This window comes from Antechinus flavipes, chromosome 1, assembly GCF_016432865.1.
Source record: "Antechinus flavipes isolate AdamAnt ecotype Samford, QLD, Australia chromosome 1, AdamAnt_v2, whole genome shotgun sequence".
NCBI lineage: Eukaryota > Metazoa > Chordata > Mammalia > Dasyuromorphia > Dasyuridae > Antechinus > Antechinus flavipes.
The window spans coordinates 198,409,197-198,422,575 of record NC_067398.1 but is presented as its reverse complement, the minus strand read 5'-3'; the positions used below and the strand labels follow the sequence as shown (position 1 = coordinate 198,422,575).

The 13,379-nt window shown below is 34.7% G+C and overlaps 1 protein-coding gene across 2 annotated transcripts in view; it reads left to right on the top strand.

Moving 5' to 3' along the window:
* The window catches only part of FER (FER tyrosine kinase), a 244,817-nt gene that overhangs the window by 62,122 nt on the left and 169,316 nt on the right, over window positions 1-13,379 (top strand). For both annotated transcript variants that reach the window (XM_051994832.1, XM_051994841.1), the window contains one exon: window positions 11,469-11,561. In XM_051994832.1, the coding sequence (XP_051850792.1) occupies window positions 11,469-11,561 (93 nt within the window). The remainder of the gene's footprint in view (window positions 1-11,468; window positions 11,562-13,379) is intronic.

The window sequence follows — 13,379 nt, the reverse complement described above, 5'->3', positions numbered from 1 at the left end:
GTTAAATAAAATATATGTATACATGTCCAAACAATTATTTTGCTGTACAAAAAGAATCGGACTTTGAAAGAGTGTACAATTAGCCTGTGAAGGAAATCAAAAGTGCAGGGAGATAAAAATAGAGGATTTGAGAATTCTATGTAGTGATTCATAGTCATCTCCCAGAGTTCTTTTGCTGGGTGTAGTTGGTTCAATTCATTACTGCTCTACTGGAACTGGTCCATCAGAATTGATTATCATATAGTATTGTTGTTGAAGTATATAATAATCTCCTGGTCCTGCTCATTTCACTCAGCATCAATTCATGTAAGTCTCTCCAGGCCTTTCAGAAATCATCCTGCTGGTCATTTCTTAATAGAACAATAATATTCTATAACATTTATATACCACAATTTATTCAGCCATTCTCCAATTGATGGGCATCCACTCAATTTCCAGTTTCTGGACACTACAAAGAAGACCTCATATTTTTTAACTATAAGATTAGATTCCCAAGAGATTATCACTTCTGTCCGATATTTTTATATTATTTTTATAGAAATTAAAGGTCTCTTAGATGGGTATTTTAATAGGGAATAAGTGAGTTCTCACAAATAATGTTTTATATGCACCGAATGGAAAGATGTGGTGAATATATGATGTCACTGTATTTATTTTATTTTGCTTATCATAAACATTTAGACTGGGAGACCAACATTATATTCTTTTTATAGCTTTTTATTTTTTCAAATAAATGCAAAGATAGTTTTCAACATTGCAAAATCCTTTATTCCAAAATGTTCTGCAATTCTTCTAAACTTATTTCCATATTTATCAAGTTGCACAAGAAAAATCAGATCAAAAGGGGGAAAAAACACAAGAAAGAAAAAACCCAAGCAAACAAACAATAATAACAAAAAGGTGAAAATGATATGCTTTGATCCACATTCCTTCTCCATAGTTCTCTCTCTGGATGTAGATGGTTCTTTCCATCACAAGTCTATTGGAATTTCCTTGACTCATCTCATTATTGAAAAAAGCCAAGTCCATCAGAGTTGATCATCACATAATTTTGTTGTTACTGTGTACAAAATTCTCTTCATTCAACTTACTTCACTAAGCATCTTTTCTGAAATCGGTTATAAACTCTTTTTCAAGGTTTCTCCCACTCAAGATTCCTTCAAAAATATAAAACAGAAATAGACCTCTTCTGCAAACCTCTGATCATAAAAATCACACGAATCATAAAACATGGAGATATGCTTCAGTGTTAGCCATTGTTGTGGAGGAGATCCCAGTCACACTTCATTGTTCTTGTTCATGGAGAAATCCTTAGAGGGTCCTATTTGAAAATGAAATTGTACTAATTCCATCAAGCTCCAAAACATGGCAGAGACATTTGATGGAGATTTGTAAAAAAGTTGGCTTAGTGGATAGAATGAGGCACCTCGTTTCTAATATGAATCCAGATCTGACCTCAAATACTTATTAATTCTCTGACCTCTGTTTGCCATGGAGGGAGCAAGGTAGCTCAGTGGTTAGAGTTCTGGGCCTGGAGTCAGGAAGATTTGAGTTCAAAAGTGTCCTCAAACACTTATTATCTATTTGACCCTACATAAGGTTTTTTTTTTTTTTTTTTTTTTTTAGAATAAGATAATGATTTCTGTGGTATAGTTTCACAATGGTGTGTGTATGTACATTTGGTAAACTACAAGTTTGGTAGATAACTGCTATTGAATGTGTGTGTGTCTCCCAAATCTTATAAATAACAGATAAGCACTTAATGATGCCTGTGGTTTGATTGATAGTTTCTTTTTATTATAAGCTTTGGTAACTGAAAACCAGTGAGAACTCAAATGTAACTTGTAAATACCTTTGGTTAGGACCAAAACACTCTATATCTGCCCTCAGTCTGATTCGCCTAGGGCAGGCAGACTCCTGTGTTCTTTGTTCCTGAAAATGTGAACATTTTCTATTCATTCCAGAGCAGGGATAATTGATGGTGATTTGCCAGAATGCTATCTTGGAGGGAACCTTGTCATGAGCAATAAGACATGTTTACTGTTACTTTTAGGAATCAGGTTGGTAGATCTTATTAGGCTTGATGTTATCATCGAATAGTCTATAAAGGTTTGTTGTTTTTTGTTGTTGCATGTATCTACTAGATAAATGTTTATCAACATTGAATGTATGCCTTCTTAGTGTATTGTCAGCTCTTATAAGCATACATATGATTTTATGATTGCCATGAATTACATTTCCTTCTTACCTTTCTAGCCTTATTACAATTTGTAATATATGTTCTGAGATTAAGATACTAGCCTGTTTTTTGTTCCTTGAATTGCTCTCTTCAAAGTTAGCAAAGATCTCCTAATTGCCAAACCTAATAGCCTTTTCTCAATCTTCTGTAACTTTTAAAATTTCTCATTCATACCCTCTTCTATCTAGGTTTTGTTTCACTGTTTTTTCCTGGTTCTTAGGCCTGTCTGACTGGTCTTGGTCCTTTTCATCCAGGCTATATCTGCTAACCAGAATTACCTTTATGTTATGAACCTTGACATCCAAAATAGCTAATTAAGTAGTCATCAAAATCAGGGTTTGAGTATCCCACTCTCAGAAGGACACTTTAGAGAGCATCTTTCCCTTCTGTGAAAACAGTCCTGCTCTTGTAATCTTCTCAGCTTATTTGACTTTTAGAATCTGAGTTTTACTCTGTGTATATTTGAGTTGTATATCAAATATTCCTCTTTCTTTCTTCACTTCTCTTTTTCCTCTTCTCATTCCTCTTTCCCTTTCCCTGTCAATTGCCAATCAAATTAGCCTTGAACTGATCTCAGGTGTTATTATACATTATTCTTGGCATCATTGAGGTGTTCTTTTCCCTTGTTTCTGGCTGGTTCATGGGCCTTTCCTAGAATATTAATTGGATTTCCAGATAAGTTCTTAACTTATTGACAGTAGCACTTATATGAAGGGAGTGTCACTGTGAACCCTATCATAGAAAACAAAAGACAAGAGAAGAATCTTATGTTTTTCTCTTATGCCAGAGAATAGTCACAACATATTAGCAGAATGTTCAACAAGGATATGCATTGAGGATACCTGATATTGATTGAACTGAGTGAAGCTTCCTTTTATAAAGTGATCATTAAAGCAGACTAGGAAGAAAGAGCCTGGAATGTCTTGTAGCTATTGTGTACTCAGGTGACTAGCATACAATGCCATTAGTTTGAGCCTTCAGTATCCTGAGTCAATCAAGTTTCAATGATTGTTTTAATCCCTTTTCAGGAAAAAATAATAATTGTAACTCATGGGAGAACAGTATAAGATTTTACGTCTAGAGCAGGGCTTGAAGTTTTCTACCCATGACCCTTTTTCACCAAGAAATTTTACTTGATCCTAGGCATATAGTTATATAAAATGTAGGTATATATTGATATGTAAGATTTAAAAATTGCTATAAGTACACCAGTAAAACTTTAACTGATAATAAATAATAATTGCATGACCCTGATCTTGTTATGAGACCTCATGGAGTCACAAACCCCAGTTTAAGAAGTTGGGTTCTAGAGGACCTTTCACCACTTTTGTGACTTTAGAGTTAATACTGATCTATTTAGTTTTCAAGTGTAATTCAAGTATTCAAGAAGTCTGATTTAGGTAGCCTGAAAGATGGGAAAGAAAAGCTTTAAAAGGAGAAAAAACAAAACAATGTATCTGTTCCCTTAAGGAGTGACAGTATGGGAAAATTACAGTTACAAACTTCACGTTCTTCTGTGGCTCCTTACTTCTTTTACCTTTGAATGGTTAAATCCTGGGTCTAAATAATCACATCCATGTGGTAATGTTAATTTCTTGCAGTTTTCAACGTGTCTCTCAATGTAAAGAAGTGACCATATGCAAGAGTATCACTTGGACCAAAGATAATGACCCTTCCTGAATATTACTGGTTTTTATCATGGATCAAGGATGTTCCCTGGGTTCTGACCCAGACCTCCTCCTTCTTAGGAGTGGGGATTAAAAACTCTTAACTCTATGAGATGCTTCTGAGAGACTATCCTACTTCTTCTATTGGGGCTGGATACTTTAACTTCTCTGTTGACTGCAAGCATATTCCCTTCAAATAATTTCACCCTTTTGTCTTCCAAGCCCTCCTACAGGGGACAGTTGTATGTGATCACTAGGTGTTGTGGTACCAGCCCCTTTACATAGCAGGGCTAATTATTTTGTGTTTGTTTGTTTCTTTTATTTTTTTTCCTGGTTATACATGTATATTAACTTTTTAAATACACGTTTCCTTTTGAATTATGTTGAGAGAGAAAAATCAGAACAAAAGGGAAAAACCACGGGAGAGGAAAAAAATCCCAGAAAAAATAAGTGAACATAGTATGTGTCGATGTTCATTCAATCTCCATAATTCTCTTTCTGGATGCAGATGACATTTCCTATACAAAGATTATTGCAATTACTTTGCATCACTGAACCACTGAGAAGAACCAAGTCTTTCATAGTTGATCATTGCACAATCCTGTTGTGTGTATAATGTATTTCTGGTTCTGCTTGTTTCACTCATCATCAGTACTAATCACTTCTGGAGTGCAGTATATAATGTCATAATGAACTTATTTTTGCCTCTACTCATTCCAGTGCTCATTTTTCTGACAAGAACCACTGCTGCTAGAGTCTCTTCCTCTGGTTGAATTGTGAGACCCGAGTCTGTGTCTTCTGGTCACTACTTCAAAGTCTACTAAGCCTCCTGCCCTTAATTCACTAAAGCTACAACAGTTTCAACAAAGATATACATTGAAGATTTCTGGAGTAGATTATTCAACTGAGCAAAGTTTTCTTGCCTGTTGTGTTCTGGCAAGTATCGGAGAGACATCTTTATAGTTGTTTTCCATTTAGGTGACTGGAAATATTGTAATAACGTTAGTCTTCTGAGCCAGTCAAGTCTCAAGGATGGTTGCATTACTTTAAATGAAAAAACTAGCTTTTCATGGAGGAAGAGAATAGAATATAAAATTTGTGCTTTGGGAGACCTGATATTTTGTTTTTATCATCATACTGTTCTCATTTGGTTTGCTTTTCATGGGGTCAGGAATATTTACTTTCTTGTACTATTCCAGCCTCACTCTCTAGTCTCTACTGCTCTGTTCCTCTCAGCATGACTCTCTTGGATTCTTTTGCTACTATCCCTTTCGTTTCTATCTCCAGGGCCAGCTAGGCCGTATGAAGTTTAATCTGCTAAGGTTAAATGACTACAGATTCTCCTTTATAATAAAAGTAGATAGCACTACCCTCATCTAATAAATGCCAGGAAGAATCCCAGCAGACTATCATTTGGTCTTTATTTTTCAAATTCTGAATCTGAGATAACAGTCAAAGCCTTCAGTTACAGATGACACTTCAACTAAGGAGTCTGACAATCTTAATATTAAGATTTTTCCATGTTTCTCTAATGTAGTCATTTGTCATTTCTTCCAGCATAATGAAATTCTATTACAGATATTGCAAGATGATAATCTCAGGCCTAAAAGGGACAAATATTTACCATTTACATAGTGCTTTGAGGATTACAAAGTGCTTTATAAATAACTTATTTTAGCTTTACAACAATTCCAGAAGGTACTTGCTTTTATTATCTATATTTGACAAATGAAGAAAGTGATGTAGATAGAAATGTAGTGAGTTGTCCAGGACTAGAAGATTGTAAAGTACCTGAGACATGATTTGAACTCAAGTCTTCTTGATTACAACACTTTCTCTACAGCACAGTCTTAATGCATGTCTGCCCACAGCAAAAGCCTAAGCATTTTAGGTTGTATTTTGACCACAGAAATCTTCATCTTCTCTACAAATTAAGTATGAATATTAAGTATAAAATTACTTCTTTGGAGAGAGCAAGGTAAATAGCAGTTTCTCAAGAATTGATGCTAGAGTCAATTTTGTTTATTTTTTTTAAGCAATAAGTGAAGTAAATGATTAAGGGAAGGAAAGAGTATAATAGAAACTTCAAATTGATTAATACTAAACTTTTCTTTATAGAAAAGAATGATGAAGATAAATTTTTAAAAAATCTTATAAATGTCTGTGAGGTCATAAAATTTGAAGAGGAGTTTTAATTTGGAGAAATGCAAATAGTAAGTGTGATAACGGTCTGAAGGTTTGAATGAACTGCAAGGTCAATATAAGTAAACAGTGCTATATAGTACACTCTTAAGTTTTATCAAGAAATGAAAAGTAAGAAAGAGATGAGAGATAAAGTGCCATGTCTATTTGTCTGGGTTATAGAGCGCAGAAGGGAAACATACAGTGAAACCAGCTGTGATAGAATGTCTTGTAGGTATTTCAAACTCAATGTGTCCAAAATGGGCTCATTATATTTATCTCCTAAACCATCCCTTTTGATCCTTCTAATAAGCTGTATCTTCAAGCTAATATTTACCCTCAACTCTTCCCTCTAATTGATTGCTACCTCATGTCTCTTCCACATCTACAAGATCATGTCCAGATTTTTGTAATCCCACTGGGATTTATTTTCTTGGCAAAGATACTGGAGTGATTTGTTTTTTCTTTCTTTGACTTGTTTTATAGATGAGGAAACTGAGGCAAACAGGGCTAAAGGGCTTGTCCACAGTCACACAGCTATTAAATGAGACAAAATTTAAACTCAGGAAGATGTCAGAAGGACTGGGTTCAAATCTGGCTGTGTGATCCTGAGCAAATCACTTAACTCCTTTTTGCCTCAGTTTCCTCATCTGTGCAATGAGGATATTCATAGCATCCATTCTCCTGGAGTGGGATGAGGATCAAATGAGATACAGGAACCTCGAGAGGCTGCTTGTGGCCTGCTCCTGAGGCCTGGGATGCAGCCTCAACAGCAGGCCCTGCTCAGTCCTCAGGGGGCAGCAGAGGCCAAGCTTAGCCACGCCCTGGGCCTGCAAGGAGCAGGCCAAATGGCAACTTCCTACAAGTGTGTGAGATGCGGTAAGTCCCGGGAAAGGGACTCCCTCTTGTGTAGAGCCTGTGCCTTGAAAGAAGCTGAGAAGTCCTTGTTTACAAAAGACTTGGTAAGGGGATGCAGTGATCCTGGGGGAGTGATTGGGGTTGGGAGAGTGATGGGGAGAGTGGAGGGGATAACAGGGAAATAGGGAAGAGGCAGGGCTGGGGAGTAAGGGGAGAGGGGGGTGAGGCAGGAATGCGGGAGGTGCAGCAGAGGGTGATGGGGGACCCCCCTTCATACAAGCTGTAGTTTCACTGCCCAAACTGACCAGTTGTGAGAAATCCTCCTCCCAACCATTACTTTCAGGCCAGAGTGAAAGAAAAGAGCATTTTCCTTGAACTCTAGCAGTTTTTACCAGTATCCTCACAAACTTAGGATATTCCCATCTGAGCTAATAGGAAATGAAAAGAGAGAAAGAATAATAATTCCTTCTCAGAATGAGAAGGCATTGATTTCCTTATATTGCCAAAGCAGTTTTCATATGTCAAGACAATTGAATTGGTTGCTGTGGGGTATACTAATGTTGCCTTCGTATTTTTCTATTACTGATAGAATTTATTAGGAACTAAAAATATTAGTGAATTAATTCCTAATATGTACATATGTAATAATTAATTTGTAATATACATTTTGACACAGTGTACCTGTTGACTGTGTTTTTCATGTGCCTTAATGGACTGATGTTTATGGTTTTAGTAGTTTGTGAAATTTGTGGTTTGTTTATTCTTTTTATAAATTTTAACCTTTTATTCTTTAACTCTTATGAAAGCCAAGAGTCAGAGATACAGAAAAATTCCTGTTTTTTAAATTTTTTATTAATTTTAGTTTGAACTTAAAACATAAAATCTTGTATTTCTATAACATAGAAATATAGTTTACAATAGAATAGAAAGAAAAGATGATTGCACTTGAAATTGCAAATCTATTATGTACAATTTGCTATTCCTTTTAAAGAAAGTTATGTAACTTTTTCCCTTTTTTCTTCTCTTCCTCTCCTCACTCTAGAGATGGCTACCATTTCAGACACAAATTTATAAATATAGATGTATGTCTGTGTGTATGTATACCTGTGTAAAATTATTCTATACATGTGCAGCTGTAGCCCTGGGGCAGTATTCTACGCTTGAAATCTAGTGCAAAGATTTCCTCCTCTGAATTAGTGCTGTGTTCTCTTTCCTCCAGCAATCTGGTTCTAAGATTCTATCCTATCTCTGGGGTTGGTGACAATACTGAGGTCTCTATGTCTGAGGGCTTATTGTAGTCAGCTCTGTTCTGCTTCTCAGTGCCTCTGGGATCTTGATCTTCATCCTCCATTATATACTTCTTTCCCTTTGGGTTGAATTTGTGACCTTGTTCTGAAAAAAATGATCTATTTTGGTTACTTTTTAGTTTTCCATTTATGATATGGTCTGAAGTTTCTCTGAGATCTTTGTTGGAGTTTGTCCAGGGAGCTGGGTTTCATTACTTCACTTCACCATCTTGAGCAGTTTGCTTTGATACACACACCCACACACACACACACACACACACACACACACACACACACACTACTTTATATACAAATATTCTTCACATGTAAAATGTAGGAATTCAACTTCTGGAACAGACTTTCAGTCTGAAATCCAGTCAAAACATCATGAGACTTGTGTGAAAACCAAATTTATTACAAGAGAAATGGATGTGCATGTGGAACTCAAGGAGTTCACAATCCCTACAGAAGTTTGCATATTTTTGCAAACAAAAGAAAGAGGAGAAAATAGGAAGGGGTGAGACTTGGAAGGGGAAAGGTGCAGTAAAGGTGTGTAAAAGGCAAAACCCCTCCCAAAGGAGTACAGCAAGGAGATGGCAAAACTATATTTTTTCTTCTTAGGATTGACAGAACTATAAAAATAGGAGGGTCTGCTTCTCTGCAAAGGACCCCAGCTGGATAACCATTTTCCCAGCCTGGCACAGACTGACTGGCACCTGTCTTGCCTCCTAAAGATTATACAGGGAATCCACCTTGGGATGTAAACAACAAATTATGTCAGTTCAAAGTGGTGATGAGGTTTTTCCTTTATACATGTTGGGTCTCCTGCATGCTTTGGGTCTAGCATTTCTGGAAAATATGGCTCCTTACTACCCTTAGCAATCCCATCATTCTAAAACATTTTTATTTTTTGACATCCTAAAATTTACATAAATATAAGTTATATGATTTTTTTCCCCATTGATTTTTCCTTCCACTAATGTTGACACATTTCTTTAGCTCTTGAAAGTTGTATGTGGCACATAGTTGTTTAGTAACTAGTTAAGTAACTCATGTGGGATCAAATTTCAAATCTCACCTAGCACTACCTGGTGATCTAGTGAGATTTGAAATTTGGTCCCACACTAGCATTCTATTTATAATATTATAATTTTTCTATAATAGGGGTCTTGTATGATTGTAAGGAAAACTCCTATAAATGAAATTCCAGATCCATCCAAGTCTCAAAACTGTATTAAAGCTGTAGTGGGAGTCTCTTAGGACCACCTTGATCAATTGATTTCTTTGGTTGGTGAAGCTATAGAAGGTAAGGGAAAGAAAACTAAGGTTTTGATATCTTAAGTTTAAAAAATTTATCTGTACGCTGCTCACCCTTTACACCATGGTCAGTGGGCTGCCCTATTGTTGCCTTATCCATTTCTGTAACTTTCTAGACCAAAATACTCTTCTCTGTCCATCATGCCCCTATTTAAACATATGGTTTCCTTTTATTATTCTAATGTAAGCTTCTTAAAGTTAGGGAATCTACATTGATTTTGTGTCCCCAGTATTTGGCACATAGTAAGCACTTAATTTTTTTCATTCCTTCATTCATTCCTTCATTCACAAAGTATGAACAATTTCTTCTCTCAACATTGATGGAGTTAGGGCATAGCTAGCTAGCCATAGACAAAATATCAGCAGTACACCTTGTAACCTTTTTTAAAGGAAAGAGATCCCAGGAATGGGACTTTTGTACAGACTGAGAAAAGAGATGGGCTCTTAGACATCAGGAGTTAGGCTTTTGGAGAGCCTCATGAAGATTCCACAGAAAAGTAAAAGAAGTCAAGGCCCTGCAGTTCAGCAGGCATAATCTTAAAGAGGGTGGATACAAGTTTATTATTCTCAGATCTTGATTTAAATAAGACATAAGGGGAGAGGAAATTCATAGCACCAAAGTAATACACAATTAGCATAGTGACTGCAGTAACAATGACACCGTAACAAACAAACAACATATTACATACATCATCACCACCCTGAGGAAACCCCAACACCTGAATTCCTTGGCTGGGAAAATTCATGGTCACAGCTATTGGTGGGCATTATTGCTAGGCAAACTGTATTACTTCCCAGCCAGATCCTTTTTCTACTAAAGGGATTTTATTAGCTGAGAACAAAGAAAGCACTACACTAAGTATTCTCATTTGATACATGACTCTTGAGATGAAAAGCCTTCCACGTACAGGATGCTTCATCACAAGAGCCCCATCAAGAAGAATATTTGTTCATTCCTTTAGGAAGATTATGTTTCTTGAAAGAACTGATCAGGTTTCTGGGGTAAAACAGACCTATAATAAAGGATAATCATTGATTAACACATAAGAAAGGATGCCTTTCCAACTTTTGTTTTTTCCTATTAGTTCATCAGATACTGCAAATACATTCTAATGTTTTTAGCAAAAAGTTACATAAAAGATATGGATGGGACTCACTTAAGATTCTTTACTCACTAGGATTCCTTACAGGTCTTTGAATTTGTTTTTACAATATTTTGATTACCATGTTTTTCAGTATAATTTGTTTCCTTTCCTTACTTATGAATGTTCTTAATATTAAGGTAAGTTGAAAACTGAAATTTACTCAACAGAAAGCTCAAACTATCTCTTTATCAAACTGTCACTAATATTTTAGCAGTTGTGGTGATTTCTAAAAAGCATAACAACGAACAATAAGATTTGGGGGGGATCATGCCATAGAAGAAAACATTTCTATTTCTTTGTTTTAAAATAAAATTTTTTTTACATTATCCAAATTCCCTTATTTTCTATTTCTTTTTGAATAAAAAATTTAAAAAGAGAGCCCTACATCTCTGCAGTTGTTTGGCTTTATGTAACAGTGTTAATTTAGTTTATCATCTTTGTAAAGGTTTGCTGGACCCAGGGACATTTAAAAATGGGACAAGACCTGTTATTTCTATTTCTATGTTCTAGTAGTAGTCTTTCTTTCCTTTTTTTTTTCCTTTTCATTTAGATATCAAGCTGAAATTTAGGGCTTTGTAACTTCAACTCATTGCTTCCTTTATCCTAAGGATATTCCATACAACCTTAAGGTCTAAATGAAAGTTAGTTTGGAAAAAAATTTGAGGAATTTAATGTTGATGAATTTTTCTTTTTTAACTTAGAATTTAAGGATATTATAACATATTCTTATCAAAATATATCTTTATTAACAACTTTTTTTCTTCCTCTAAATTAGGAAAGGAAGGAAAAGTTATCTAAATTCGAGTCACTTCGCCACTCCATTGCTGGAATGATTCGGTCTCCCAAATCTATGTTGGGCTCTTCATCAGTAAGTAGGATTAACTGTTCTGTGCTTTTGTAAATCTTCCTATTGTTCTAAAAATGGGATGTGATTTTTCATTTTGTTATGCCTCAGTGAGTCCCTAGATGGGGAGATGATTGAAAATATGTAATTTGTAAACTATACCTACAGAGATTCTCTTTGCTTTAAAGGTTTGGAGGCCTAATTTGATCAATAGTAGGATCAGTTGTATTGCATGTTAATTTAAGTCACTTTATGAAATTATGATTTGGCAAAATATTATCTATATATTAGTAGGTTTTAATGTTATTTTGGTTTTAAAAGTACATGAAGTCTTGTTGATATGTAAATCTGTCATATAAATATAGCTAGTAGAAAAACAGTTTGTCCCATTTGTAACAGCTCATTGACTGAGGGAATTAAAGGATGTTTTTATCCCACTTCATATGCTTTAAAATTATTTTTGTTTATTTTTTAATTCTAAGAAATTAGCAATCCACAGTGAAGCTATAACATGGTTTCTCTTGGATTGTTGATCAAATATGCAGTACATAACAAAAATTAATGACTATTCTTTTGAAAACAATTTTGGTTGTAATTATGTAATTTTCTACCTAATAAAAGGCATTATGAGTATTTGTTAGTATACATATGAGTAGGTGTCACAGATATGTATGTTAAAAATTTTGCTTTTTAGGGAAATGGATCATATTTACAAAAAAGTAGAAATTAAGTTAGTCTAAAAAGCTAAATAGCAACTTAATAACCCAAGTACCTTCTGAATTCACTTGTGTATATAGTGATACCTGTCCCACAGAAGCAGAATGTATTTTTTGCACTCAAGGATGACAGAATTTCATTGAAATGATTAATAAATCCTGAATCATCATCTGTTGTTTATTATATTTATTATTTTTATGTTTTTCCTGTTGTAAAATAATTTTTAAAATTACTATTTCAAATTACTTGATAACTATTTAAAAATGAAACATATGCATATGAAATTTTGTTTTTTGATTCAGTAAAATAATTTGTTCAGATGGGCTACTAGTTAAAAGGAAAAAAAAATTTAAAAATTATCAACATATTTTACCCTTTATTGCTAGTAGTGTTACTTCCAATTAAAGCAATTATTTTTGTGGGAATTAAAAGGCAGAGAGATGACCTGAATGATAAGCTACCTTGCAGAGCTTTGGGAGAGTGGGGGGTGAGGGGAGGAAGGCGGCAAGGAAAGAGACAAAACAATTACTATCAAACAAAAAAAATTACTGGGAATGGGACAGGGGTCCTCACCAACTATGTCTTCCAGGAATTGTATAAATCCTGCTTTTTCAAAGCAAATGACAGCTCATTTATTATTATATTGTAGGGATTTGTCTTAGGGCTTTGAGGGGTTGGTAAATGCTTGCCTAGGATCACAGAGCTAGGAGTCAGAAATTTGAATGCAGAGCATTGTTACTCCAAGGTCAGCATTCTATTCCCTATATTTCACCAACATTTTTGCAAAAATTATTCTTCTGGAAACTTCTGCCAAAATTCATAGCCTTTTTATGCTTTTCAGAAAAGCAATTCTACTATGAAACTTAAGACCCTTTATGATTTAGCAACTAATAAGAGTCCAAATCTTACAAAGATTTGATTTTCTAATGCTAAGAATACAGAAAGCTGATTCAAGAATTTGAGAACCTTTTGTAAATATGAAATAAATAATATACTTATGAGTGACTTTTTTTGGGAAAAAAAGGAAAATTTATTTTGTTCTGAATACCATATATATAGTATATAGAAGTAATGATGAAAATACAAAGGAAAAAAAATAATGAAATATTAAAAAACCTTTCCCTC